At 49.2% G+C, this 27,396-nt stretch overlaps 2 protein-coding genes and 1 long non-coding RNA gene across 3 annotated transcripts in view; all 3 read right to left on the bottom strand.

The window, feature by feature from the left end:
• The window catches only part of LOC121661446 (butyrophilin-like protein 9), a 51,347-nt gene extending 24,711 nt beyond the window's left edge, over positions 1–26,636 (bottom strand). Inside the window, exons 1-2 of the mRNA XM_042021671.1 lie at positions 26,615–26,636; positions 25,964–26,033 (exon numbers count right to left, since the gene is read on the bottom strand). The gene's annotated coding sequence lies outside the window, so the exon portion shown is untranslated. The remainder of the gene's footprint in view (positions 1–25,963; positions 26,034–26,614) is intronic.
• On the bottom strand, positions 3,205–8,108 carry LOC121661382. The gene is made up of 7 exons (XM_042021552.1): positions 6,138–8,108; positions 5,612–5,656; positions 5,154–5,447; positions 4,734–4,772; positions 4,438–4,563; positions 3,870–3,894; positions 3,205–3,601 (listed from the first exon to the last, which is right to left on the bottom strand). Exons 1-7 carry the CDS (start codon positions 6,457–6,459, stop codon positions 3,541–3,543), a joined length of 912 nt encoding a protein of 303 aa, XP_041877486.1. The 5' UTR covers positions 6,460–8,108; the 3' UTR covers positions 3,205–3,540.
• On the bottom strand, positions 12,388–23,397 carry LOC121661498. Its single transcript, XR_006014999.1, has 3 exons — positions 23,280–23,397; positions 15,972–16,475; positions 12,388–15,387 (listed from the first exon to the last, which is right to left on the bottom strand). It is a non-coding gene; the product is annotated as an uncharacterized LOC121661498 (long non-coding RNA).
• Positions 26,637–27,396: the final 760 nt, after the last annotated feature.

The following is a 27,396-nucleotide window of genomic DNA, read 5'->3' as shown; positions in this document are numbered from 1 at the left end:
GAGGCAAAAGCCCCATTAGAACTCAATCTGGCCACTTCTGTGAAGAATAATAAAAAATATTTTTATAAATGCATTAATGGCAAAAGGAGGGGCAAGGACAACCTCCATTCTCTGTTAGATGTGGAAGGGAATTTGGTAACTAAAGATGAGGAAAAGGCAGAGGTGCTTAACACCTTCTTTGCCTCAGTTTTCAACAGAAAGACAGGTTGTTCTCAGGACAGCTGTCCTCCTGGACTGATAGATGGTGTCGGGGAGCAGAATAGCCCCCCTGTTATCCAGGAGGAAGCAGTCAGAGACCTGCTGAGCCACTTAGATGCTCACAAGTCTATGGGACCGGATGGGAGCCATCCTAGGGTGATGAGGGAGCTGGCAGATGAGCTTGCAAAGCCAGTCTCCATCATTTAACATCAGTCCTGGCTCACTGGGGAGGTCCCAGAGGACTGGAGGTACCAAAGTGATGCCCATCCACAAGAAGGGCAGGAAGGAGGATCCAGGACACTCCAGGCCTGTCAGCTTGACCTCAGTACCTGGCAAGGTTATGGAACAGATCACCCCGAGTGCCATTGCACAGCACCTACAGGATGGCCGGGGGATCAGACCCAGCCAGTGTGGGTTTAGGAGGGGCAGGTCATGTTTGACCAACCCGATCTCCTTTTACCACCAGGTGATCCAGTTGGTAGAAGGCTGTGGATGTTGTCTACCTGGACTTCAGCAAGGCCTTTGACACTGTCTCAACAACATACTCCTGGGAAAGCTGCAGCCCACAGCTTGGACAGGTGCATTTTCACTGGGTCGAGAACTGCCTGGAGGCTGGGCCCAGAGAGTGGTGGTGAACGGTGCCACATCCAGCTGGTGGCCAGTCACTGGTGGTGTCCCCCAGGGATCAGTGCTGGGGCCAGTCCTGTTTAATATCTTCACTGATGATCTGGATGAGGGGGTTGAGTCCTACATCAGTAAATTTGCAGATGACACCAAGCTGGGCACGAGTGTTGCTCTGCTGGAGGGTAGGAGGGCTCTGCAGAGGGACCTGGACAGGGTGGATAGATGGGCCGAGTCCAGCAATATGAGGTGCAACAAGTCCAAGTGTCGAGTCCTGCTCTTTGGCCATAGCAACCCCCTACAGAGCTATGAGCTGGACAGTGGCCAGGCAGAAAGGGACCTGGGGGTACTGGTCAACAGCCGACTGAACATGAGCCAGCAGTGTGCCCAGGTGGCCAAGAAGGCCAATGGCATCCTGGCCTGTATCGGGAATAGTGTGGCCAGCAGGACCAGGGCAGTGGTTGTCCCCCTGTGCTGGGTGCTGGAGAGGCCGCGCCTCGAGTGCAGTGTCCAGTTCTGGGCCCCTCAGTTTAGGAAGGATGTTGAGATGCTTGAACGTGTGCAGAGAAGGGCAACAAGGCTGGTGAAGGGTCTGGAACACAAGCACTATGAAGAGCGGCTGAGGGAGCCGGGGCTGTTTAGCCTGGAGAAAAGGAGGCTCAGGGGAGACCTTATCACTGGATAGTAGCCAGGCGAGGGTCAGTCTCTTCTAGGTGAGAGGATGAGAGGTCACAGCCAGGGGAAGTTTAGGCTAGATATTAAAAAAAATTCTTCACGGAAAGAGTGGTTCGGCATTGGAATGGGCTGCCAGGGAGGTGGTGGAGTCACCGTCCCTGGAGGTGTTTATAAAAAGACTGGATGAGGCACTCAGTGCCATGGTTTAGCTGATAGTGTAATGTTGGGTCACGGGTTGGACTTGATGACCTCAAAGGTCTTTTCCAACCTAGCTTATTCCATGATTCTGTGATTCTGTGAAAAGGATCTATTAACTCCTATAGCCACTGACAATCAAATCCCGTGGGAATATGCTCAGCTACAGAATGTGAGGGGTCCTGATGGATGGGGATATTGTTGTTACTACTTTGTATTGCTGGCCACCTGCAGCCAGTTGAACAGCACACACTGATCCTGCTGAGTTGGGGTTGTCCCTCGGGACCTGGTGCACAATGGAAGAAGGGATTGGTTTGCTGCGGTAGGTGGGGGCGGCTCATGCCCTGACCACAGGAAACTACTCCAACAATTGAGGCACTCCAACAAGTGGGAATCATTAGAGAAACTGTGGCTGCTTTTAACAACCCCATTTGGCTGGTTTGGAAGTCAGATGGCGGCACTTGGAAGATGACTGTTGATTACAGAGAATTGAATAAAGTCCCTCCCAGCTTGCAGTTACGTTACCACATATGGTGACCCTCTGTTGGGGTTTTAAGAGATCTAGTTTTTTTTTCTGTTAAAGGAATTTTCCCCCATTCTGTTACTAAGATACAAATTGCTGGGTGCATAAGAGAAGACAAAAGACCTGGCTACTCTTTTGTTTCACCTGGGTGTGGTGTCAGTTCACTCTCAGCATACTCAGGGAGAGGAGCCTGGTTCTTTTCGGCCGTTTTTCTTTCTGCGGAGAAAGATCCCAGGACCCCCGGCCCACCTTCCCTGCCCCACTGGAGGCCGGGCTGTGGCCGCCCTGCCCCGCCGCTGATTCGAGCCTTCGCTGTGTTGTAGCCCTGCTTGCCCTGCCTGCCTGGACCTCCGGGGGGTTCCCCGCTTGGATACATCGCGTCTGCCACCCGGGATTTGTGCTCATCCCTGCCACTTCAGCCTGCCGCTCCAGCCTGCTGTTCCAGCCTGCTGTTCCCGAGGCTCCAGCTGGACACCGGGATCGGCTGCCCAGCGGTTTGTGAAGCCTTTGTCCCATCCCTTCCCGGGATCCCGGGGCACCGGTGCCGCGTGCTCCCCGAGCTCGCTCCGGAGCGCCCCCTGCAGCCGCGGGGGAACCATCGCACCTGCCCTGCTCACCGGGAGCCGCCAGCGCCCCTGCCGGCTGCGAGCGGAACTGCACCCGAGGGGAAAGGGCCTGACAGCCGAGAAGGCTGGCACTGGGTTTGTGATTGTTTGCTGTTTCTGCCATAGTTATTGTTGTTTGTTTGACTGGTTATATATATATAATAGTAAAGAACTGTTATTCGTATTTCCCACATCTTTGCCTAGAGGCCCTTGATTTCAAAATTATAATAACTCGAAGGGAAAGGGGTTAGATCTGCCACTTCAAGGGAGGCTTCTGCCTTCCTTAGCAGACACCTGTCTCTCAAAACCAAGACACCCTCATAGAAAAAATCAGCAAAAATCAACAACCCAGGAAGGTGGTTTAAAGGTCTTCCCAATGCCTGCTTTTCAAAACCCATTGCTTCAGAAAATCAGGACCCAGTTTGCCTTTACCTGGCAACAAAAACAATGCACTTTTCAGGTATTCCCTCAGAGATGTAAACACAGTCCCTCCATTTGCCACCAGCGGGTGGCAGCTGCTGTAGCAGCTCTGGTCAGGTGCTATCATTGTTCACCATTATATTGGTGAATGATATTATATTATTGATCTACTGATTATGGCAGAGTCAAAACAAGAAATTGAGGCAGGTTCACAGGCTCGGGGATTCTGCTGGTGCCAGGACACAAGAAGGGGATCCCACAGAAAGAGGGGTCCATGGGTCACCCAGAGGGAAGAGGAGGAAATCACATTTCTACTTCATCATAAATTGTTGATTCAACTTCGTGGCTGGGAACTTGCTGCTGCCTGGAGAGAGTTGGGGAAAGGGATTTGGGGTCTGCACTCAGACTGTGATGAGCCCATTGGAGTCATTGCCATGGATGATTCTGTCTTGCATCAGATCCATGGCTGGAGTCAAGGCCAAGGCAAGCCCTGCTCCTCCCTGCCTGCACCATGGGGGAATCCCCCCATGGGCACAGACCATGCTGCCCCTGGACAAGGACCACCCCAGGGGGCCGGGATGCCCCCGTCTCCATCAGCCCCAGCCCCGCAGCCCCCAGGGATTGCTGCTCACCTTTGGCATCTCTCTCTGCAGGCCCCTGCAAGGAAAGAAAGGCAGAGGTGGGAGGCAGAGTTCCTGCACAGCCCTGCCTTTCCCTGCTCTGGACCAAGCAGTGAAGATGATGGGCTGAACCTGCACACCTCGCTGGGGGAGGGATTTTTCTGTCCCAGCCTTCACAACCCTGAATCCCCTTTCCCAGCCTGGCTTCTCCCAAGCTCTCAGCAGCTGTGCTCAGCCAGAGTGTGGAGCAGCTGTGCTGGCTGCACTCAGGGCAGCTCAGAGCCTCAATCCTTGTTCCCAGAGGATGGGAGTCAATGTGTGCCTGAGGCAGGGATGCATTTGGTCTGTCCCTCCCCACTTTAGCATTCAAGCACAAGAACTCTGAAAAGTAGAATCTTCCTCAGTTCAGAAGTTTTTCTCCCCTCAGATGACAAAGGAAAAGCCTGAGAGACTAAGCTTCTTGGGACATGAGCTGTAGGATCCACGCATTCTAAAGCATCATGTGTCAGACAGCAGCAACTCCGCATCAGGGTACAATTTTGTCCTAATCTTTTGCCCTTGATCTCCCCAAATCACTCACCTTTTCTCATGGCACAGGCTGCAATCAGGAGGAGGAGGAGGAGGAGGAGGGAGAGGGTCACCACTCCAATTGTGATTCCTATGATGGTGTGGAGTTTCTGGGGATTGGTAGCTGGGGGCACAGAAGCTGTTGGAGAACAGGAGGTCACATGGGGAGACAAAGCAGAAAGCAGGATATGCCCTTAGAACTGACCTAGATACTGGTCCTTGTACCTGCCAATGTCCTGGTGTTGGCAGATGGGGACCCTTCAGCCCAATGCTGAAGAAAGATTGGTGTGCAGGGAGGGAATCACTCACCAGCAGTGGATGTCCCTGCCTGGGAGCTGGACCCGCTGCCTGGGAGGAGAAAGGGACAGGGAGAGAGTCTGCAGCTGCCCCAGGTCCTGCACAGACTGAGACACTGCAGGGACCCCCTGATCCATCCTCTATCAACTGTGGGGATCAATAAATGAATGCCCTGCTCAGCTGTGGCTCTGCATTAGCTCTGGCACCACCAGTCTGCCCTTTCTGTGATGCTGGGGCAGGAGAGGAGCAGGATGCTCTGCTGGGACTGGCAGGAGTGTCCCTGGTGCCCAAGGCTGTGCTGAAGTGCACCCTGACCCCCAGCATTCCAAATGTCCGGGGACATGCCATGGGGCAGGGCAGGGTCCTCTCCATCACCTGGGGTGTAGGGGGCCTGGGAGTGTTTCCTGTGTGTGCCCCAGTGCCACGACTCACCTGTGACCCTCAGGTTTGTGGGAGCACTGAGGGCAGAGTTCCTCACTCGGTTGTTGCTGTCCTTGTGCTGGTATCCACATGTGAATGTCCCTGTGCTCCCCTTTGTCATAGGGAAAAAGGTGACATAGTTCCCCTGCCCCTGTTGGGCTTTCAGGCTGTGCACCTGCACCCCATCCTTGCAGAAGATGATTCTGGTGACAGGAGATTTCCAAGAAATTTGGCAGTGCAATATGACCTGTTCTCCTTCCTTTGCAGCAGTGGGGGTCACGTCAAAGGCAGGAGCTGGGAGGTCACCTGGAGAGATGGCACAGGAATGGCTCCGGACAGTGTTAGTGGTGTCAGGGCAGGAAGGGGAAGAGTTTCCCCTCCAGGGCTTCACACATGGGGGACAAAGATGTTCTCCCTTTCCATCTCCAGTCCCACACAACTCCCCTTACAGGACCTGTCCCTGTACTCACCATGCCCTGGGGAGCTGCAGATGTCCTGGGCCATCACAGCAGCACCTGCACCATGGGGCACAGAGGGGTTTGGTCAGATGGGCAGCAGCCCAGCTCAGCCCCGTGCCCCTGTCCATGTTCCCACTGCTGATTCTTGGCTGGGCCAGCACCTTCCCACCCATGGGGCTCCGGACTGCATCTGCTTGATCTCCCAGATTTATACTTTAAGCCGATTGTGGATTGGCTTCTGATTCCAGATGGATGCTGCTGGCTCCCTAAAGCATTTTAGTGTCTCCCATGTCTCACACTATGAACAGAACCCCTTTAGAGGAATTGGAGATTGCCCCCTTTTCTCAGAGGTGCATGGGAGCTGGAGGAAGCACTGGTCCTGCTGCCCTCCCCAGAGCAGCTCTGCCCCTCAGTGCTGCACGGCTGCTCCACACACCCTTTCCCCTGGGGCCTGCCCTGGGCCCAGCACGGGCCCTGTCCTGCCCCGCTCAGCAGCCCTGCAGTGCTGAGCCCCAAGGCAAAGCCATCCCCAACTCACCCAGCAGCAGCAGCAGCAGCAGGAGGAGGAGGAGGAGGAGGAGGAAGGCCGGGCGAGCAGGAGACAGCCTGGCACATCCCCCCTGGGCCAGCATTGTTTGGGGCACTGCAGCCACAGCCTCTCCTTGCAGTGTCTGCTGTGGGCTGAGCTCTGCCCAGCGCTGCAAGAGCTGCCTGTCCCGGGGCTTGCAGCGTGCCTGGGACTGGTCCTGCTGCAGGGCTGGGGCTGGCAGGGCCTTTCCCACACCGAGCGGCTGTGGCCAGCGGGGGCCCTGCCTCAGCCCCCACTGTGGCCACTGAGCCTGCAGAGCCCCCGCTTTCATTTCCGCACCCTGCGAGCCCAGAGCACGAGCCGTGTGTGCCTGTCCCTCTGGGGCAGCCTCCTCCCTGCAAAGCCCTCCTGAACCTGCCCCCCACCCTGCTCTGCCCTCTCCTCACTGCTACTCCCAGCTCTTCTGCCAGATATGAGAGAGAACCTGGATTGCATGGAGCTCCCTGAGGATGGGTGAGGAGCCAAGGGAGAGCTCCTGGGTGAGGATTAAAGAGAGCAGAGCTCCAGGTGATATTACAGTGAGAGTCTTCTCCAGGCCTTCCTTCTGAGCAGGGAGAACAAGGGGATGAGGCCTCTACTGACAGACAGGAGCAGCTTCACATTCACAGGGCCTGGTCCTTGTGGGGAATTTCTACAGCTCCAATATCTGCTGGAGGGACAACATGGCAGGATATCTCCTTGTTCCAGGGCTGGGAGAGTCAGACATGTCTGGACTGTGAAATTCACTGAGACCAAAACATCCCCGTGCATGACATTTGCAGTGCCACCTGCTCCATCCCCTCCCCACAGGAGCCACCAGGAGCTGTCAGCCTGGACCAAGGAGATGTATCCACAGTTTCTGCAGCTGTCATTCCCTTGGATTCACCCCTCCTGCCTGTTTGCACTCCATCTTTCACTTCATTAGATTGACAAACAAATAGGAAATGATGTTTTTTTCTTGTGCTCCCAACTGCTCAGATGTTGTGCTGACTTTCACTGACTATGAATTGTGGGTCTCATATAAAACTGCTCATCAAGGGAGACCCAAATCCTTTCCTGCTCAGATTGCCTTGGACACCCCTCTATCCAAGTTCCTCTTAAAGAGGATTGCATCTATGTCCTTTGCATGCATTTTGCTGAGGTGCTTTGATGTCCGAGCCAGATTTTCTAGAGGTTCCTTGTGTTGGGGATGATATGTTATCCCATCCCATCCCATTTGTGGGGTTTTAATCTGTTTTGTTTTGTTTGTGGCCAGGGGTGGCAGCTGTCCCCACCCCCTATCCTCCCTGGCTCTGGGGCTATCACAATGTTCGGGAGCCAAGCCGGCATTTCTGGAGGGCGTCGGGGGCGGTGCAAAAGGCAGCCCCTCTCTTCCAGCATGGGCTGTTCAATGAGACACACATGGCCGGTATCGTGGGCCAGAGATCCTGCTGTTCCTGTGGGTTTTGCCTGCTTCTTTTCGGTTTATTTTTGCTTCGGCACTGTGACTGAGCTTGCCGGCTTGGCTTCTCTCACTGCTCTGCTGTCGTGAAGCCCAGAGCCAGTGTGTGCCCCCCAGGACCCGGGAACACCCCACTTCCCGCCAGGGACCGCCCCCCCCTGCACAGCCCGGACCCAGGTTCCAGCCAGCACCGATGAGAAATCCTGGGGAGTCTCTCTCTGCCGTGTCCCAGAGCCGGGCTGCTGCTGCTGCCCAACCCCTGCCGTGCCTCTGCCGTCTGCGCCGCGTTTGTGCTACACCGTAGCTGTTCACCCTCTGCCTGCCGGGAGGTTCTGCTGTTCCAGCGTGCTTCTCCTGAGGCTCGTGCTACAGCTCCTTTTGCTATCCAGAGGGGGCACAGGGATCGGCTTCCCCATGGGGTTCGTAAAGGAAGTTCCTTCTCCATCCCTTCCTGCCGGCTGTGCCCGCCATTGTCCACACGGAGAGAGACGGCGGGACCCGCGCCACAGCGCCCCCTGCAGCCGCGGGGGAACCATCACACCCGCCCTGCCTGGCCGGGAGCCACCAGCGCCCCTGCCGGCTGTGACCGGAACTGCACCGGGGGGAAAGGGCCTGCGGCCGGGACAAGGCTGTTACTGGGACTCTGGTTCTGTTTGTTGTGGCCGCCACTGTTGTTGTTTGTTTGTCTTGAGTAGATATATTAGTAAAGAACTGTTATTCATTTTCCCATATCTTTGCCTGAAAGCCCCTTAATTTTGAAGTTATAATAATTTGGAGGGAAGGGGGTCATATTCTCCATTCCAAGGGAGGCTCCTTCCTTCCTTAGCAGACACCTGTCTTTCAAACCAAGACATTCCTGATGTCCAAAACGCTGATTTTTGCTTTAGCAGTTCTTCCCTTGAGGTGCCTGTTCCTCCCTTGAGGTGCCTGTTTACCTTGAGCACAGAACAGAGGTTGCTTTTTCTCTGCACCACAAATGCAAGGGCCCTTCCCCATACCGGAAGCCAAACCCATTTTGGCCAAGCCCAACACAGACCCAAGTGACAGTGCTGGTAATACAGGCACTCTGGAGCCGTCTCCTTAGAACATTATTTGGATTTTTATTTTTTCCATAGCTCTCAACTGCCCTTATGTCCCTCCTGCTCAATGTGGGAGGTCTGGAGATACTCAGTAAGGACTTGAGAGAGCTCTTGGACTGTTCCAGCTGTGCCACTTTGGGGGACGTGCAGCCATCAGGCCAAACCAGGGCACCACTTTGGGGGAGGCTGGAGAGGGCTGCTGGACTCCTGTGGCTGCTCAGGCCAGCACTGACCATCCTGCTCTGATCTCCCCCCCTGACAGCAAAGTGTCCTCAGGGAGGAGGTTCTGGGGCTGTGCACATTCACCACAGCTGTACAGGCCTGTCTCACTGACAGAGCTGGGCTTTGCAGGGCTGGTGTTCTCCTCATGGGTGCAGTTCTGCCAACTGTGAGAGCAGAGGAGGCTCTCTCAGGGCAGGGACTGACCATCAGGGCACTGCTAAAGGTCTGGGACCAGAGCCCAGCCCTTCATTTCTCTGTTCCAAGGGAAAAGCCATTCTGTGTGAACTGGGAAGGACCAGAGTCTTTCCTCCCTCCCAGTTCACAGCTGATATTGGGAACATCATGGGAGAGGAAACAACAACCAGAACAAATTAAATCTGAGTAAAGTGTGTTTTAACCTAGAAGTGCAGAAGTGAAGACATGTTAACCCCAAGCCTGTTGTTCTCATTTGTTCTGAGCTCATGGTAAGGACAGCGGGTGCTGGACTCAGCTGCTCCCACACAAACCTCTGGTGACAGCAGAGCTGCCCCGGGCTGTCCATCCATGGAGCCCCAGAAGGGCACAGCTCTGCTCCACAGGAGAGCTACCTCACCCACGGGTTTGTGCTCAGGGCAGTTAGAGATTTTTTTCAGGTTGGTGAGCCAGAATGTTTCTATTTTAAGGGGCTCCATTGCCCCGCAGGAATTCAGGAACAGAAACTTGAAGCCAGGGGAGTCACTCAGGGCAGATTTAGAGAATCACATGAAAAGTTTGGAAACTTGATTGTTGGGGTAGGCAGCTGCATTGGATGTACCTGATCCTGGGCAAGCACCTGCAATCAGCTGGACTGGAGCAGTGGGGTTGGAGCAGAGGAATTCCAGAGGTACCTGCAAGCTCAGCCAGGGTGTGAAACAGTCCCCAGGGCAGGAATTGCCTTGGGGGAGAGGAGCTGTGCAGGAGGAGCCCCTTGCAGAGGTTTCCTCTCTGCTTTGCTGTGTTTGTGCAGGCTGCGAGTGTGGGGAGGAAAACCACAGCAGCGGGGCTGTGCTGTGCCCAGCAGCTGGAGAGCAGAGCTTCCGGCCAGGGAACGAGCTGCCTTGGCTCTGGTGTTGCTGTGAGCAAAAAATACCTGAGTCGCTGTGAAATTTTAAATGCTAACAAACGTTCAGTTACTACAATAAATTCCACTGATAGTGACCTCTAATAATTGCTTTCTCTTCATTTTTCTGCATTGTTTTCCATGTTTTTAATTGTGAGTGTTTATTTCATTTACACCATTATTCCAAGTCGGTACAGTGAATGAAAAGAAATCTAAAGAATTCAAAAAGATTTCTAAAGAATTATGAGATGAAAAGTATGAAGATTCAATTATAGAGAGAATAGAAAATTTTATTAAAACAAAGAAGGATGAGAGAATGCAGGACAAACTGCTGAGAGCGTCTCATCTCCACAGCTTTTTCCAAAATCTTACGGCAGACAGAGACACAAAAGCAGAAAGGCAGAACACTCTGTGTAGGTCTCCACACACCTGCACTCCCAAAGCTCTGCCATGGCCATGCCAAGCCCTGGCACCATTGCTTTGGGTGGGTCCTCCTTTGCCCACCCCCCTCACAGCTCCATCCTGCCCCAGTTATCAGCTCCTGTTCTGCCTTTCCCACCCCACAGAAATCTCCCTCTCCACTCGGGTGTGCCTGGAACTCCAGCTGCTCTCCCCGCTCAGTTCTCAGGGGGTGTCAGCACAGAGGCACAGGTGGGCTCAGGTCCCTGGGATAGGGGTCCCCAAGCCATGCAGCTCCACCAGGGATGAACCTGGCTCAGCTTGGCTCTCCTGCTCATCCTCACGCTGGCTTTGCTGGGAATCAGAGGAGAACAGCGGAAGGTGCTGCTGGGAGTTCCTGAAGCAGTGGGCAGGAGCCTGGGTGTCGCTGTTGTACGGGGGACGGCGAGAAAAATGACATAGACTTCAGTCCAGGAAAGGGATGGAATTATTTATTAATTTCCAAACTTGTTTATACAATCTGGTTTGCTTGAATGGCGTAAGGTTATTGGTCCTTTGACCATCCACCTCTTCGAATGATTGGTCAAACCCTACAACACCCATTTCAAACTATTTCTCCAGTCAGTAACATAACAAGCTGCATAACAATCTTGCAGGTGCAAGATAAAAGATTTGTTTATAAAACCTCTCACTGTTCCCAGCCAGCATGCATGTGAAAGTAAAACTTTTCCTGCTTCAAGCCCCATGTTCAGCTGCTGCAGAAAAGTGTGTGTCTCCTGTAAGCCTTGTGTCCTGCTGATCACACCTGGGCATGCAATCTCCTGGACACCCACACAACACCCAAGTGCCACCAGAAACCTCCATGCACAGCACTGGATCTCTCAGGGTAGGATTCCCATGGCTGCGTGTGCTGCAGCCAGGAATTTCACTGCCATTCAGCCAGAGACACAGGACATGACAAAGTTCCCTGCATGGGGCCAGAGCCCCTGAATCCAGAGCCCTGTGCAGCTCAGGCAGATACAATGCACACCCTGGCAGTGCCCTGGGCCTCTCCAGACTGGCATTTGGAGCCTGAGCAAGGTCTCACAGCAGGTGGGAAGGGGCAGAAGGTTTCTGCAGGGTCTTCACCCAGCCGGGCTGAAGGTCATGTCCCAGCACTTACTGCAGGTGCGGGAAAGAACAAAGCCCCAGCAAGGGCCCCTGACCAACAGCCACAGCTGCTTTCAGAGAAACCCCAGTGCCTTGCTGGGCTGCTGCTGGGGGAAACTGGTGTCTGAGTCTCTGTGTTCAAATGAGCAGAGCAGGGCAGATCTGAAGCCCTGGAGGCTCTGCTCTGGTCAAGGAGGTCACAAGGAATCGTGTTTAGGTGTTATCCAAAGGCTATTTTGGTGGTGCTGAAGGGTGAGAACCAGGACCTGGCACTGGAATCTCCTGCTAGCTCAGTGCTCCTTGCCACTGCTCTTTCTGGGACAAGCAGGCACGCTGGGTGAGCTGCCTGTCCAAGGGACAGCCTGGAAAGTCACTTTATTTTCAGAAATGGTGCATCAGTCAGATTAGAGAAAGCCAAAATGTCTCCACCCAAAATGGATTCAAGCAAGTGCCCTGTCCCGGAGCTGCCACCAGCTCTGGTGTCAATTTCACCTCAAAACCTGCCTGTGCCCTCTGGATATTCTCTGAGTTCCATCTCCTCACCTCCAGCTCCCGCTTCCTTCTACGTGTTCCCATTGAAGACACAACAAGTTGCAGGAAGTCTTCAGTCCTGGTCAAACTGGCCACTGACATCACAAGAGGACAAAGTGGAATGGGAGAGACCCCAGAAACAGTGGGATCTCATCTCAGACCACTCCAAGGAGAGCCCTTCTGGTGTCCTGGAGCCCTGGGAGTGCTGCTGGGGATCCTCTGATCTGCTTGTCTCTCCAGGGCACTCTTGGTCCACGCCTGAGAGCTCAATCTTCACACCTTTTCTTTCCCTTGGGTTGGCTCCCAGTGTTCTCCTCACAGTTTGTTTGAGTTATTCCCCTTTCAACCCTTTTCTGTCCCAGAACAGCTCTGATGGTGCAGTTCAGGCATTGTCTAAAAGGAGAAGAACAAAGGATCCCCGGTTTTCTGTGGGTTCAACCCTACAGCAACCATCGACCTTTGGGAAGCAGGGCTTGGTCTGGCAGTTCTGGCTTCAGCTTCCTCAGCAGCACAAAGTGCAAGAGCAGCAGGGACAGCCCCATCCCACCTTGTCCTCCCACAGCAGGTGTAGCTGAAGAGTGTAAAGCCCTGTCTGCTCTGCTTTGGTCTTTTTGGCAGATTTCTGTCCCAAGAAAGTCCTTCTTTAACTGGCATGTTCCAGAAAGCCAAACCACAGAAGTGGGGAAGGGCCCCAGCCAGAGATGTGCAAGCATCAGCACTTCCCTCAAGGAAATATCCGTGTTTCCAGCTCCTGGCCCTTTGGTTTTAGGCCAAAAGCATGCCCTGATCTTTGATGTCTTATCAGTGCTCCTCACGTCAGTTTTTGTGCCAGCTTCCAGATTTTGGTCACTCTGGTACATAAGATGGGAGCAGAAGGCACAATGCAGCTGAGGCACAAACTTGGTCTGTGCTGGCTCTTGAAACTGTTTTAACTTGAAACTCTGTGGTCTCTGATCTTGCAGGACTGAGGGCTGGTTAACAACTAAGCAGAGAGCAATATTCCTAGGTTGGGGCCCCATCCACATAGCCTGAAAATCCATTCGAACTTCAGGAGCTCCATTTAGATTCCAGAAGCTCCATTTAAGCTCAAGCTTGGGCCTTGAGTCCCTGTCTGAGTGGTGTTAGAGGTGTTTTTGTCTCAAGCTCCATTGCAGCCATGGCCGTGCCTGGTCACGTATCCCAGTGACCCCCACCCATGGACTGTCTCTGTGAAAAATACCGGAGGAAGCTCAAGGTCCCTCCTCTGTCCTGGAGTAACGCAGTTCTTGTGCTCGAAGCACGAGCTCTGGCGTGCCCCAGGTCAGAGAGAGTCCAGCTGTGTTCTTCTGTGCATCGCAGAAGCGACTTCGGCATCAGGAAGGTGCTGCTGGCTGAGCTCGCTGGCTCCTCAGCAGAGGGAACACGGCAGGAGCCGATGGTATCGGCTCACGTTAGCTCAGAGACAGAGAAAGAGAGAGGCTGTTCTGGTCTGGCTCCTAACAGGTTTATTGTTAGAAGTTTCACAACCAGAACAAGCTTGGAAGGGATGGAATGTGACGGGATGTGATGGGATGGTCCCCTGAGGCTTGTCCTCAGTTTTATAGGAAATTTGAAAACCACAGTGAAAGGGGAAAACAACCAATGAGTTACAAGCCAGGGGTCAGATACAATTTAACAAGAACCACTGGGGGAAACCGAGAGGCAGGAGTTATAACAGAGAACCAGTGAACAACTGAGTAACCGAGAATTTTCCCGAACCGGAGGAGGCGGCTTGTACCCGGGCACTGCCCAAGGGGTGCAGCTTAGGCTTCTGAGCCGCCCATCGACCCACCCTCTGAGTCTGCCTCTTCGGGAAACTCGATCCAGGGGATGGGCTGGGATTGATTGGCATCACGCTGCCCCAGCCCCGCAGTGGGATGGGTCACAGCAAGACTGGAGGGCTTCATCCACATCAACACCTTTTGAAAGAACAGCAGCAGCCTCCACATTGCAGGCACACAATGAAGGGGCAGAGCTCTGCTGGGATAGAAAACCCATCCTGGGATTGAGTTTCCAATTCTGAACCCAGAGGCCAGGAGTGCCTGCAGCTGGGAATGCTCATTCCCTGTGTCCCCTCTTTGGAGCTGTGGTCAGACTGGCTGTTTTCCTGCCAGAACGCTGCTGCTGAACCTCCCAGACAGCGAATCCACCTGAGGAGGAATGGAGCATCTGAATGTATCGCTCACCCTGCGAGGGTGATACAGACACGGACACCTGACTTGGGCTCACGAAGTTTTATTGCCATGAGGCCCTTCTTGAGTCCTTGCCCACGGGAACAGGGCAAACCAGCACAATGTTCAGCAAGGACCAGCTCACATTTCTGCTGCCATTTAAGCTTGATTATTGTTCCTTCTTCTTTACTTCTTTCTTCCTTGCTTTATGCAAAGGAAGCCTCTGATTACTGAAGATTTTTCTATTTACATTACTAGAATAACAATTTCTGGGTATATCCATAGCAAAATTGAAAATTGAAATTAGTCACAAGGGTAAAGAAAGAGAGGTAAAAGAGCAACAAAATGAGGGCCAAGCAATAGGAAGAGGGATAATAAGGTGACAGGTGCTGTCTGATGGTACCTGCTGGCTTCTAAGCTGGAGCTGAGAAGAGGAGGAGAAACCCAACTTACTCTTCTGACAGCAGTGTAAGAGCCAGACCTGCTTTGGAGGCCAGGAGAGCTGAGCTGGGAGAACAGTGGGAGCTTTCCCCAGCAAGCCCAGGGTGGGCAGGTCCAGTATCCTGGTGTTGCCACGTCAGCACCTGCTCTGGCTTTTTGGCCATAGCTGCTGCCACCTCCTCAGAGCGCAGAGTTAATTCCTGGAGCCGCTTGTGCTGTGGTCACATCCCTGCAGGATGGGGGGGTCTGTGATGGAGAAGAGGCACTAAGGGATGATGGGGCCCGCTAAGTTAAGGGGAGCTGAGGGGGACCCTTAATTCTAGGAAAGGCGTCCCCGAACCAGAGGGGTGAGAGGCAAACCCTGTTGCCCTGCTGGCTGTCTCTCTGCTGGCTTATTTCTAAGAGCAGACTCTACCACTTTCTTTATTTCTTTTCCTATGCTTCTTAAATCTATGTTTTCCCAGAAATTGGCATTAGCAGGCTGCAGAAGAGGTTTCACTCTCTCTTCCATGATCTGCTCTACACCCTCGTTCTTCAATTCTTCAATGTGATTCCTGGCTCCTTCCTCTAATCGGCTCTGCAGCTCCTCTCTCCAATGTCCTTCTTCATTTTTACAGCAGAACCAGCAGGGGAACACGTGGCACAGGCCACAGAGAGTGACAACAGCAGTGAGAATGAACAGCCCTGACACCTGGAAGAGAAAATACTAAAGCTAATTTTCACTGGACTTTACATTCCTAAAGATGCTTTGCACTTTTTTTTTTTTTTTTTTTTTTTGGTTTAAATTAAAGCCCTTGCATTATTAAGTGCCACAGTTCTTCTTACAGAATATATTCCTTGCTCCTGCCATGGTCAGGTGATAAGTGATGGCAAGACAGAGACTCACTGGAACAAGGAATAGCAGCCTCTCTCTCTCTCTCAATCTCAGGGCATTCTCCTATTTCTTATTTTTGTAAAACTTCCTTTAAGAACCAGACACAAAACACACGTGTAAGTTTCCAGAATAACCCTGGAGCAAGGTGTTCACAGTTCAGGTTTCAGCCTCAGAAGGAACATGATGATTATGAACTCTCATTTATATAGGCTAATTAAATCCAGAAGCATGGAAAAACAACAGGAAATACAAATATTGTAAATCTATCACATAAAAATCATAACTGCAACTTAACACTTCATTCTCCAGATGAAATGGTTCCCATATTGCTGTACATCCCAGATTCTTCACACACACAGATTGGTTAAACACTTACAGTCCAAGCTTCCCAGGGCTCTTACCTGAGATTTGGTGTAGAACTCACTGGGTAATTCAGCTGCTCTGCTTTGGATGTTGTTTCCTTCATTTCCTGAAACCACACAGTCGATGTATCTGCCATCGCACAGGAGGATCACACACCAAATCACAGGAGGTAAAAATGCCCTAAAAATGATCTGAGTCTTGCGGTAGCACGAGCACTTCCCAACACAGCGAGCCCAGGGAATGCAGGTGGGGTGGGAGGTCAAGCTCAGGACAAATGTAATGAAGGCTGGACAGGAAAAGTAAGAAGCAACATACCATACCCTTAATGACTTTTCCTGAGGACATTTAAATTCCAGCTCCATTATTTCCTCTACCACAACCATAATTAAGGAATAAAGTGATACAGACAATACATTATAATGATTTTTCCAAACACTTTGGAATTTCTTTCTGACTTCCATTCTGCTCGGTGATCGATACTGCACCAACTCAGAAGGATTCTGTACCTCTCCTCTTCTTATGCACACCTTCTATCACCACATCTGCAAAAGATTAAAGAGCCAAGAGGACATGAAAGTTAAACACACACAGGAATTGGGTACAGATGCAGTAGGGGTGTAGCAGGGCATCTTGCCCCCCACAAGAGCTTATCTGTTGCTTGTTAACTGGTGAGATAACTCAAACCGGACAAGCTGTCTTGCGGTGAGTTATTTTGGCACCGTGGGGTTAACACTGGTCTGGCAGCTCCCAAGTGCCAATAAAAATCTTACTGTGCAAGTGAGACCTGGAAAGATAAGCAGCAGTTCTGACTGACGGACACCTCACTTCAAAACTATAAATCTACACCAAACTGTGACAAAGTAGAAATCTTTCCCTGGAGATGTGTGGAGTTTCTGCCCTGAGCAGGGATGCCTGCTTTGTGGCTACTCCTCTGGAGGTTGAGTGAAAGGACTCCGTGTCCATTATTGTCATTTCAGTGGTAAGTTACATTTGGCTCCTAATCAATGCTACTTCTTTTGCTAGCTTTAATATAGGTACCTTGATATCATGAACTTTTTAGTATCATCTACTAGTAGTTCTTTTAGTTTTATACTGTGTAGTAAGTAACTGTGATTAAGATATTTTGTCTGTTATCTCCTATCTGTTCAGTAAATAAGTAATTTTATAAATAGACCTGAACTGCCATCTTTGGAACTTGCAGGCCAGAGTAATCTCTTATATTTAAGCTGTTGTCAAAAATCCAAGGCTAAGGCAGGGCTTGTCTGAAGCTTCCACTTGTCCCGTGACGTTATTGGCATAGTCAAAGGCAGGATGGCAAACGATTTAGAGAAACAGGCCGAAGGCTTAGCAGATTCTCTGTGGAGGCACAGCTTTCCTATAGAAACTGGCGACCCTTGGCCAGTAGAGAACTGGTCTGAGTGGGGAAAAAATACAAGAGAAAACAGATGAAAAATGGGGGTCGCTGAAGGATAAGAAAGGAGAAGGTATTATTTGTCATGCACTGGAACGATGCTTAAAATCAGCTTGGAGATGGAGGGAACAGATGATAAAAGAAGCTTACAAGCTGAAAAATGAAATAAAGGAAAGAAAACATGTAGAATTGTCTCTACAATACCAAAATGACAAACTGAAACAATAGTTAAAAGAATCCAAGGGAAAGACAAAAACCTTGGAAGAAAATTAAAATCTACATTATTAAAAAACCCCAAATCTATGCATGTTAAAAAAATTCAAAAATTGATAATATCATGCAAACATTGGGAAGGTGATTTATGGGAAAGCCCTGGTGAAATTAGTGATGAAAATTCTGAATGGCATTCTGATGAAAGCACAGAACCCCCACCTCTTAAAGACAAAGAAGTTCCAGGATTTAAAATGAGACCCATAATTAAGACTGAATTTTCCAAAGGACCCCAAGGAGGTCAGAGAAGGAACACAGTCAAAACTGCTCCCTGGCATTCTCTGCAACTGGCAAATCAACAGGAAAAATATGGAAGAATCAGAACCTGAATATCGTGGAGAGTTTGTCTCACTGGGGTGATTGGACATTATTGGATGGTGCAAAGAATTTTGGAGTTTTGGGTTGCAGGGGTTTTATTACCTTAGACCTGAGCCTCCTGACGAGCCCCATTCAATAACCAGCAGAACTGCATATTGGGCAGGAAGAATGAATATTATGGAGAGAGGGGAACAGCCTCAATCCCCATGCAGACAGTTAATGACATCTCTGCTGCTGTTACAAAAGCCGCCTGTGTGCAGGCAATGCACAGACACACAGAGGGAGACAGTCCAATCTCTGCAGAGATGGATATGTTAAGACCTCTTAGTTAAGAGCTCCAAGTATGCTAAAAGTCATTTGGTGGGGAGAGGAGAGAAAATCAAAAGAGATGTAATGCATAATGAAGCTTTGCAAGATCCACAAGCCCTGAAGAGGCTGATCCCTACGTGGGCAGAACTCCTGCGTGATGTGGTAAACCATGCAAGGGACATGGGCAGGGAAAATCACAAAAAAGAGCCCAAATACTGAAATGTGGGAAGCCCCCTGAAAGTCAAGTGAGGACTATGAAACATAGTCCCCCTGAGAGGAAAGAAACACCTAATCCACCTGAGAGCAAAGGAATGAGCTGTGGAGAACAGCCCTGGCTTTGGGGATACCCAGAGCAGCCTTAAGAAAACAATCTGACAGTGTAATAGCAGAGCTAATCAGGGAAGTTCAGAGGTGGGGTGTGGGGAAAGTGGCAACCTCAAACCCTCCACAGGAAAAACACATCTCCAATCCTATTGCACCACAACAGGAAAGAAAACCCCTAGGTGCTGGATGAACTTTGGGCCCCTCACCCAGAACATTCTTGCATATCAACAGTTTTCTGATAGCAAGGGGACCCATATCTATTTATCTCTAGGAGCAAAAAGGCAACCTTTGAAGTTTTCAATTGATATGGGAGCTGAAATTTCTTTAATTGGCCCCATGGATGCTGAAAAACTAAATTTATATTTTAGAAATTTAAAAAAAATTGTTTGACTGCTTTTAATGGAAAAGGTTATTATCTGTTACACTGACAAAGTCCAACTATGGTTACTTGGGGAAAAGCAAATTACTTCACACATATTTGCGATTGCAGATCATGAAAAACATTTTAGGCTGTGACATCCTTAAAGGAAAAGTTTGGCAATTACTCAACGGGCATGCTTGGTCCTTCAGGCCCACAAAAACCCCACTCAGTAAAAAACCCCACACAGTAATCCTTCTGGGAAAGATAGAAAAAAGTAAAAGTGGTTCCAGTTTTACCTGCTGCTGCTGTAACTAACATTAAACAGTAGCCTATGCCTCCTGCGGCCAAATAAGGGACAAAGGAAGTAATTAAAGGTTTAGAACAGAGAGGTGTTATATTTGGGATGCATTCTGCTTACAATTCTCCTGTCTGCCCAGAGAAAAAAGCAGACGGGAGCTGGTGTTTAACGATTGATTATTGAAGGCTTAATGCAAACATGGGACCACTCACTGCAGCCATCCCAAATATTACAAACCTCACTTCTGTGCTACAGGCAGCTGCACATGAATGGATGGCAGTTTGGGATATAAAAGACATGTTTTTATGGTCCCAATTCAGGAAGAAGCTAAACCCAAATTTGCATTTGCTTGGGAAGGAACACAATACACTCTCAGCCGCCTGCCCCAAGGGTATAAGCACTCACCCATCATAGCACACAATGCTTTAGCTGAACCCCTTCCACAAACAAAAACTCAGGAAGGAGTACAAATCTATCAATATATTGATGCTGTGTTGGTAGGTGAGGAGGAAAGTGCAGTAAGAACAAGAGCACTGGATATATGGAATACATTAAATGAGGAGGGGATAGAAGCATCCTCAGCTAAGTGCCAAGGGCCTTCTGAGGAGGTGAAATGCCTGGGGGATTAGCAGGCCAAATTGTAATTCCAGATGCAACCATTACAAAATTAGATGCTGTATCTACCCCACCAGTAACAAGACGCTCCAAAAGATCGGGGTTACTTTGGGATACTGGAGTGTGGATACAATATTGCTGCTAGCAAGAATTTTTCTTGCTTCTTTCCAGTCCCATGAGATACTTTTCTCTCTCACAGAAGATATTAGCAGAGTTCTATAAACTATGAACACCTGCAACCTTGCAGAGCTTTGTTTATGGTACAGTAGAAAAATATTTTGACAATGGATGTTTCAGGATTTTAGCCAATCACCCCAATTGGATCCTTGTCCAATTAGACTATGAAGAAAGAAGTCTATAAAAGCGTTTGTAAAATAATTAAATAAATCAATCTTGCTGCACAATTCCTGCCTGCTGGATCTCTCTTCTCCTCCCTACCACTGTGGGACATTATAATACTGAAAAAATCGTGTTCCTGGATTTTCTATAATAGCAAGGCCCCTGTACACATTAATGAGGAAAAACTAAAATTGGCAATGGCTTGACAGTCACAAACAGGCTTTGCAATGCTGATAGACGAGTTGAAAACTCTTGAGCCAGTTCAGCCCAGTGATCCTATTACTGGGGGTTTTGCTGATTGGGGTTTTGCTGAACATGGGACTTAACATAATGTTTCAGAAAGGCCACATGGACCCAAAAGACCATTAGGGTTCAGCTCCACAGCATTAAAAGATACTGAAAAGAGATACACTGCTTGGGAAAAGGGATTATTATCTCTGACCCATGCTCTTAGAGAAAAATTCAACAGCGTCAGCCTGTGAAAATCCAAGGACCTTTCAATCTGTTGGCCAGTATTAGGAAAGGCAGTGCTCTGCCAAAGGGAATTGCACAAACACCAATGCTGCACAAATGGTGTGCAAATATCTCTGGGGTTACAGATCAAATGGATGTCACTGAAGGGCCAACAAAACCTACAAAACTACAGATAGCTGTGACTCCAGACATGTCAGCTTTAAAACAGCCATATAAACCTAGTCCTATACTGGATACTCCGGCACTCACTTCAGATGCTGAAGTTGAAGATGTCTGGTTCACTGATGTCTCAGCCAAACACATTGATGGTAAATGGAAGTACAGAGCAGTTGCTCTAAACATTGAAATAGGAGTGGAAGTAGTTAGGGTTAGGGTTAGGGTTACAGTTAGGGTTACAGTTAGGGTTAGGGTTAGAAGAAGGAGTAGGAAGTGCACAGGAAGAGTTAAAAGCTGAATTGCTGGCAGTAAAGGAGTAAGCAAGGGCAGTGGATCTCGATTCTTATATAGTCTGGGCTGGTGCCACACAGTGGTTGTGTCAGTGGGAAGCATCAAATTAGCAAGTGAATGGAAATTTGTTTTGGCAGAAGGAAAATTGAAAATGGTCGTTACAGGCTCAGTCGCAACCAATTGTCACAGAATGGGTCAAAGTTCATGCAAAGGGCCAAACTTTACTGACTTCTTCCAACAACAAGCTGGATCTGCTGACAAAAATTAGAAAAGAGAAAAAATTAGCAGTTGGAAGATCCACAACATTGGTGTTGATTAGGTGAATGGTTACATTGTGAATTGGGGCATACTGGACAAGAAGCTCTGGTTTTGCAGCACAAAGCAGAGGCTGGCCACTGACCAGGAAGATGTGTAAAGGCATTCTCACTCAGTGTCCCAGTGCCAGCTGAGACTCAAACAAAATCATCCAGACTTGGCACTGCCTTTACATATCAAAAGTGACAGAATGGTCTGGTGCAGTTGGCAAATAGATTATATTGGGCCTCTGAAAACATCTAATGGCTACAAGTACAAACTAACAGGTGTGGAAGTGGTATCTGGACTGTTAGTTGCCATTAAAGCAGGCATGCTGGTGCCAAAGCTACTATTTCTTGACTCAGTAACTGGTTTTCCAGTCTCCCTGTGCCAGACTCTACACGGAGTGACAATGGATCACACACTTCAACGGTGTGATGGTACAAGATTGGGCCAAAAGGGAAGGTATTAAATGGGTTTTCCATACACCTTATTATCCCAAATCCAACAGGATTGTAGAGTGTGCCAATGGTTTGCTAAAGCGCTACCTTAGGCCACACAAATCTGGATGGGATAAAAGGTTACTCTCTTTGTTAGATAAATAACCACCATGGACCAATGGGGAGTCCAGTTTCATAAACTTTCTTCAGCCCTATGTTTTTTGAAACAGCTCAAAATGATGAAATTGAAGCTTTTCAGGACAGCTTAAGGGTGGGCCAACCAGCCATGGTGAAGTTACCCCAAACTGGGATTGTACCTATGACTGATGGACAATTGAGGACTGATGGCCTGGGTGCTATTGATTCTAATGGCCACCAACACACAATCAGTTCCCGATGGATATTCCCCACATTCTAAACTGCTCTTCTCTTTGTACAAGGTTGTTTTATGTTCTCAGCAGAACGGAAGTTTCTCAAAGAAGCCTCGCAAACTGCTCTTACGCTGCCCTGTGTGGCAGTGTTGAGAACAGTGCTGTGTCTGCAAGTGGAGGCCAGAAACCTTCAGTAACTCTAGAAAAAAACACCTGTATCATGATGCTATGATGATTTTTGCCTTTTCTTTTATACCTATATATATACCTTTTATACCAACTATATATAGAGTTATACTTTTTTACAACTTCTGTATTCTTAGTGCTTTTTGCCTACATTTTTGGACTTGTCTGTCAAGCTGAGAGTAAACATTTTAGAAGCTTCGTAGCTAGGGATCAGTGTGCCCCAGACCCCAAGGTCCTCTCCAGAACACTTTCTATAAACTAAGATAGAACCATCCAGGAGAAGGCTCCTTGGGGAGGGGGGGCTCACTCGAGCCTCTCACTGGGGAATCTTTGATAGATATGTTAATTAGTAACACCTATAATGTTATACCCGATCTTTTGGGGGTGTGCATTGCAGTGTGCATTGAGGTGCATTCGACCTGGATGTGTGCACCTAAGGATCCTTAAAATAAATACCAAAGTAAAATCCCTTTTCCCCTTCTAACCATGTATGAGTCTTGATTTTAAGACCAGGAAAAGGCATAAGTTGCTGGTGACCACAAAGGGACCCTGAAGACCTTGAAACTCGAAGTCTTGGGTTGAAATACATCTTGCTTTGCCCCTCTCTCTGCTGGCGAACTACAGAGGGGCTGGAGTGATGATCCAGGACTGTGACCAGGACTTTAGGACCCAGCACAGAAAGGCAGAAGCACAGAAAGAAAGGTGAGTTAAAGAGGGGACTGATATTGTGCTAGCACTAGGGAAGGAGATCTCTGAGGGAGGTGGAAAGGTTGGGGTTTGAAAGTGTGGGCAGAGAAGTCCGCAACTTCATGATTCATGCATCAATCATTGCATGAGTTCTGTTGGTTTAGTTCCTCTGATAGTCTTGGATGTTCAAGTATATCCTTACCAGACAGAAAACTGAGTGTACATCTGGATGTGAGATGAGGAGTCACTCAAGCAGCAGAGGGAAGGACTGTTGATTACCTACACAGCTGTGATGGCTCCTGATGGAGACTCCTGGGCTCTTATAAAGGAATAAAGCCAGTTCCAGACACAGAGGGACTATACTGGACAGCACAGTAACTAATGAATCTGCTGTAGCTAAGGCTGCAACAGAATCAGAAACTCTGAAATAGCATGATAAAAAAATAATTAGTGGTTTATCGTTTTATGTTTGCAGAAAAATGTTTTTAATATTACAGCATGGTTATTTACACTGGATTACTCAGCCATCCCAACAAGACCTTACAACTACAATTAGAAAAGAAAGAAAAGAGAGCAATGTCTTTTTTCCTAAGGATCACTCTAATAAAACACATGTAGAACAAACAGTACCTGACCCTTGGAAAAGAAATTCACACCTAAAGCTAATGCCAGCTGTGACACTGGTAACAAACCTCAGTAATTGCTGGATTGATAAAAGGACAGGTGTCCCACGGGCTGCTGGGAGTGGGGAGGTGATGTGTTGGGTCATATGAGAGGGCATCAGCTGGGGGACAGTGACCTTTCAGAGAGCTCTTTTCCCTCTGTAAGAGCTTTCCCCCTTCCCCACCCAGCCCAGAAAGTCTCCAACCTGCAATGCTGAGCTTGGTGGATGTATCAGTGCTCCAGTCCCTGGATATCACAGTGCAACTGTACATTCCTTCATCTGCTGGCTGGACATTCTTCAGTGTCAGGGACACGTTCCCAGTGGCAAATCCATCTCCTGGCACTGATGTCCGCCTGAGGTATTTCTGCATTGGTTCATCCCCAAACTGCCCATGTGTGTAGATGTCCTCTATATATAGCCGCAAACTGGAATCCCCCAGAAAGGAGCAGAACAGCTCCTGGAAGCGTTACCTGAGACAGGGATGGCCAGAAGCAGGGCCAGAGCCAAAAGGAGCCATCTCCTCTGCTCCATCCCTGCAGTCCCAGGGATGGGACAGTCCCGCAGCTGACCCGGAACAGGCACAGAAGGGAAGTGAGCAAAGAAGGGAAATCCTGTTCCAAACCCCTCTGATCTCTCTCACCTGGCACCTGGCACCAGCTGTGACTTCTGAAGGTGCAACAGTCTCAGACAGTTGAGTTCAGACCTCAAGAAAACTTGTGCCTTTCCAGAGATCTCAGTTACCCCTGCAGATACAGGGAGCTTCTCTCAGTCCAACGTGCTCCCAGGATGTTGTGACAGGGGATGCAAGAGACGAAAATTCAACCCAGCCCCACTACCTGCTCCTAAATTTGATGGACATGTTAATTAACACACCAGCTTCAATCTCTGGTTTAGACTGCTCAAGTTTCTCTCTCCATGCTCTGAGAAGGGGGAAAAGGAGGAAGAAACTGTTTCCCCCCTTCCCATGCCTACGAGGTGGGGAAATCCATGGCACTTGCTATCCTGGCGTTACAGCTCCCTGGGAACCATCAGGCTGCAGAGTGACAGTGCATCAGCTCAGCACAAACCTGAAACCATTTAGGGAGCTGCAGCAGGGTCAGCTTTGCTCCACTGCACTAAAGATTCTGCCCTTCTCTGGTTCTCTCTGTGGACTAAACAAATTTCCTGTCATCCAAGGAGGGCCCAAAAGAATCCTCACTGTTTAATGTGATCAATTACTTCTGAGACCAAAACCACATTCCCAAAGAAGCAGAAGGCTTTTCAAAAGAAGACATGTGAAACTAACCCTAAAAACCTCAAAACAACAGTAACCAAACACACAAAGGCAGAGTTCCTTTGTCCCCCAAGGCTTCATGTTCAGCACTGCTAAACAGATGCACTGGGACACAGTTTAACTGAGGGCAAGAATTGGTCTGGTTACACTAGAAAGGGAGAAAATGGAGTTGGGTTGACATTGACTCTGCAACACCTGTGAGATCTGCAAAGATCACTGAACTCCCTGGAATCATGAGATGAATGATTTAATTGATAAACAAAGATGATGCATGATGACATGAGGTTTGGTGCTTAGGAAGTGACAACTTTAATCTTTCAAGGTACTAACCAGGAAATTTTTAAGCTTATTCACATTTCTGCAGGGGCTGCTGACCCCTGGGTGCTCTGGGAGTCATCATCATCCTGAGCTACCATAAAATCAAGGCAGTTTCACACTGTTGCAGCTTCCAACAGGAAAGAGTTCCAAGTGGCCAGACTTGGGACCAGCCTTGCTTGCTGGGAAGGAAGTTCCAGCATTATCATCAGCCCTGCTTTGCCTCAAGGCAGAGGGGGAATTCCACCCTTCTCTCCTGCTCTGCAGCCTCCCCTTCCAAGCTGTACCAGGACAGCACAGCCAGCTCTGGACACCAAAGGCAGCAGAACCATCCTTGGGGAAACAAACACCAGACCCAGATGGCCAGTCCATAGCTCAGCTTTTCCCCCAAATGACCATTCCCTGTCACTTTCAGTTCCTCTCTGAGCCCCCCTGGAAACACCTGTGCTGCTGATGCTCCCAGTTCTTGCCACCTTTGCCTGAGGAGATGGGGGGCATGGGGGATGGGAAGAGCTTGCTGGTCCCTGTGTGCACAGCTGGGGTGAAGGGAAGAGAGTGGTTCCTTTCCACCCCGACAGCAGCAGCACATTCACCACTTGTTCAGGAGAGAAAGAAACAACAGAGAGCTGCTTACCTGCCTCGGTCAGCAAAGGTGAACACTGATATGGGACAGGTATTTTTCCTCTTGCCAGAGAAACTTCCACCTGCAGAAGGGAAGGAAAATGAACAGAAGAATCAGGTTCTGAAGTTCAATCACAGTGTTTCTGTAAGTGTCCAAAAAGTCACCTTGATGCCTGAAGGTTGTAGAGGAATTCCTTGTGGAGCGGTGGCATAGGATACCCCAGGAGAGCTTGGGCATCCCAGGGCTGTTGCAGAAGTACCCCTGACAGGGCCTCAGGCTGAAAACAGGCTTGCAAGGCATGTGCTAGGCAGCAGCCTTGAACAGCCTTGGGAAAAGGTATACACTGGTCAGCTCCCCCGCTGCTTAGAGGCTTTCTCATGGGAAAGGTGCGTGAACTTTGAATAAGTATAACTTGGTGGAGGTAAAGAATAAAACTGGAGCACGATGCTCAAATCGTATCGGTGTTCGTGTCGTGTCTCAGGCCGGCTCTCCTGCACCCGGGACACCCCCCTGCTAAAGAAGGTCACGTGTCTCTGTTGGCATTGTAGGCAATTGGGTATAAATAGATCTCTGATGGCACTGAGAAGTTTAGGATAAGCAGAGATCCTGCTCCATGCCCATAAAATGTGTGAGCCTTATTTCAAAGTTAAACCTGGATTTTACCTGTTGTGAGGTAAGAATGATCTTCAGGTCTTCAATCTATGAATCAAAGATAAACTGAAATGTTCTTATTGACTTTGAACAGAGAATGTGAAATGAAGAATTAAACAGTGAGGATTAACTCCGGGTGTGGCTCTGCCTGAAGATCACGGACTCTGTAAGACTGATGTTTTCCTGACAGGTTACATAGGTAATGAAGGCAGGGTTTCCCTGGGAGTTGACAAATAACCCTTCAGAGAAATCAGCTTGAAATGGGAGTAATTCTGCTTATGGAACATCTATGTCACATCTATGAACTGAAGAGCTCTTGGATTCCCTCTGCACTTTCCTCTTGGTGTCATATTTCCCAGCTGTTTCTTCCTTCAAAGACTGTGCCAGAAGTATTTCTTGCTGCCCTAGGAATTACGTGCTGTTTGGAAAGGTCTCTAACTAATCTGATATCATTCTACGATGAAGCCTGCCTTGTGGATGACAGAGATGCTCTAGATGAAGCTTTCCTTCAAGGGAGCTCTTGTGCTTTATGGCACAGTTGCCTCAATTCCAGGAAACACACACAGTTTAGACTGAAAAGTGTTGGCTAACAAGCCCTCACACTGGTATCAAAATCATCCAGAAAAGAAACTTTCTAACACAATTTGAAGCATTAGAAAGCAGGAATTCTTTACCTGTGCAGGATACACAGAGGATCTCTCCTTATTCTGTGTGTGAGGTGAGACTTTACAATAAGGTACTTATCCATCATAACCATACATATTCATTACAATGTGCCTCCTATCTATTACATA

This window comes from Corvus kubaryi, unplaced genomic scaffold (genome assembly GCF_017639235.1).
Source record: "Corvus kubaryi isolate FWS band 111438036 unplaced genomic scaffold, C.kubaryi_AGA036_p1.0 117, whole genome shotgun sequence".
In the NCBI taxonomy this organism is placed as follows: Eukaryota; Metazoa; Chordata; class Aves; order Passeriformes; family Corvidae; genus Corvus; species Corvus kubaryi.
The sequence above is the reverse complement of the archived record's forward strand: the minus strand, read 5'-3'. Positions and strand labels throughout refer to the sequence as shown.

Bases quoted from the DNA above. Each gene is read 5' to 3' on its own strand.
- LOC121661382 (XM_042021552.1), bottom strand. From the start codon at position 6,459: ATGAAAGCGGGGGCTCTGCAGGCTCAGTGGCCACAGTGGGGGCTGAGG. The intron at 5,448-5,611 runs GTGAGTACAGGG...CCATCTCTCCAG, and splicing joins CTGCAGCTCCCCAGGGCATG to GTGACCTCCCAGCTCCTGCC. The intron at 4,773-5,153 runs GTGAGTCGTGGC...TTCTCCTCCCAG, and splicing joins CACAAACCTGAGGGTCACAG to GCAGCGGGTCCAGCTCCCAG.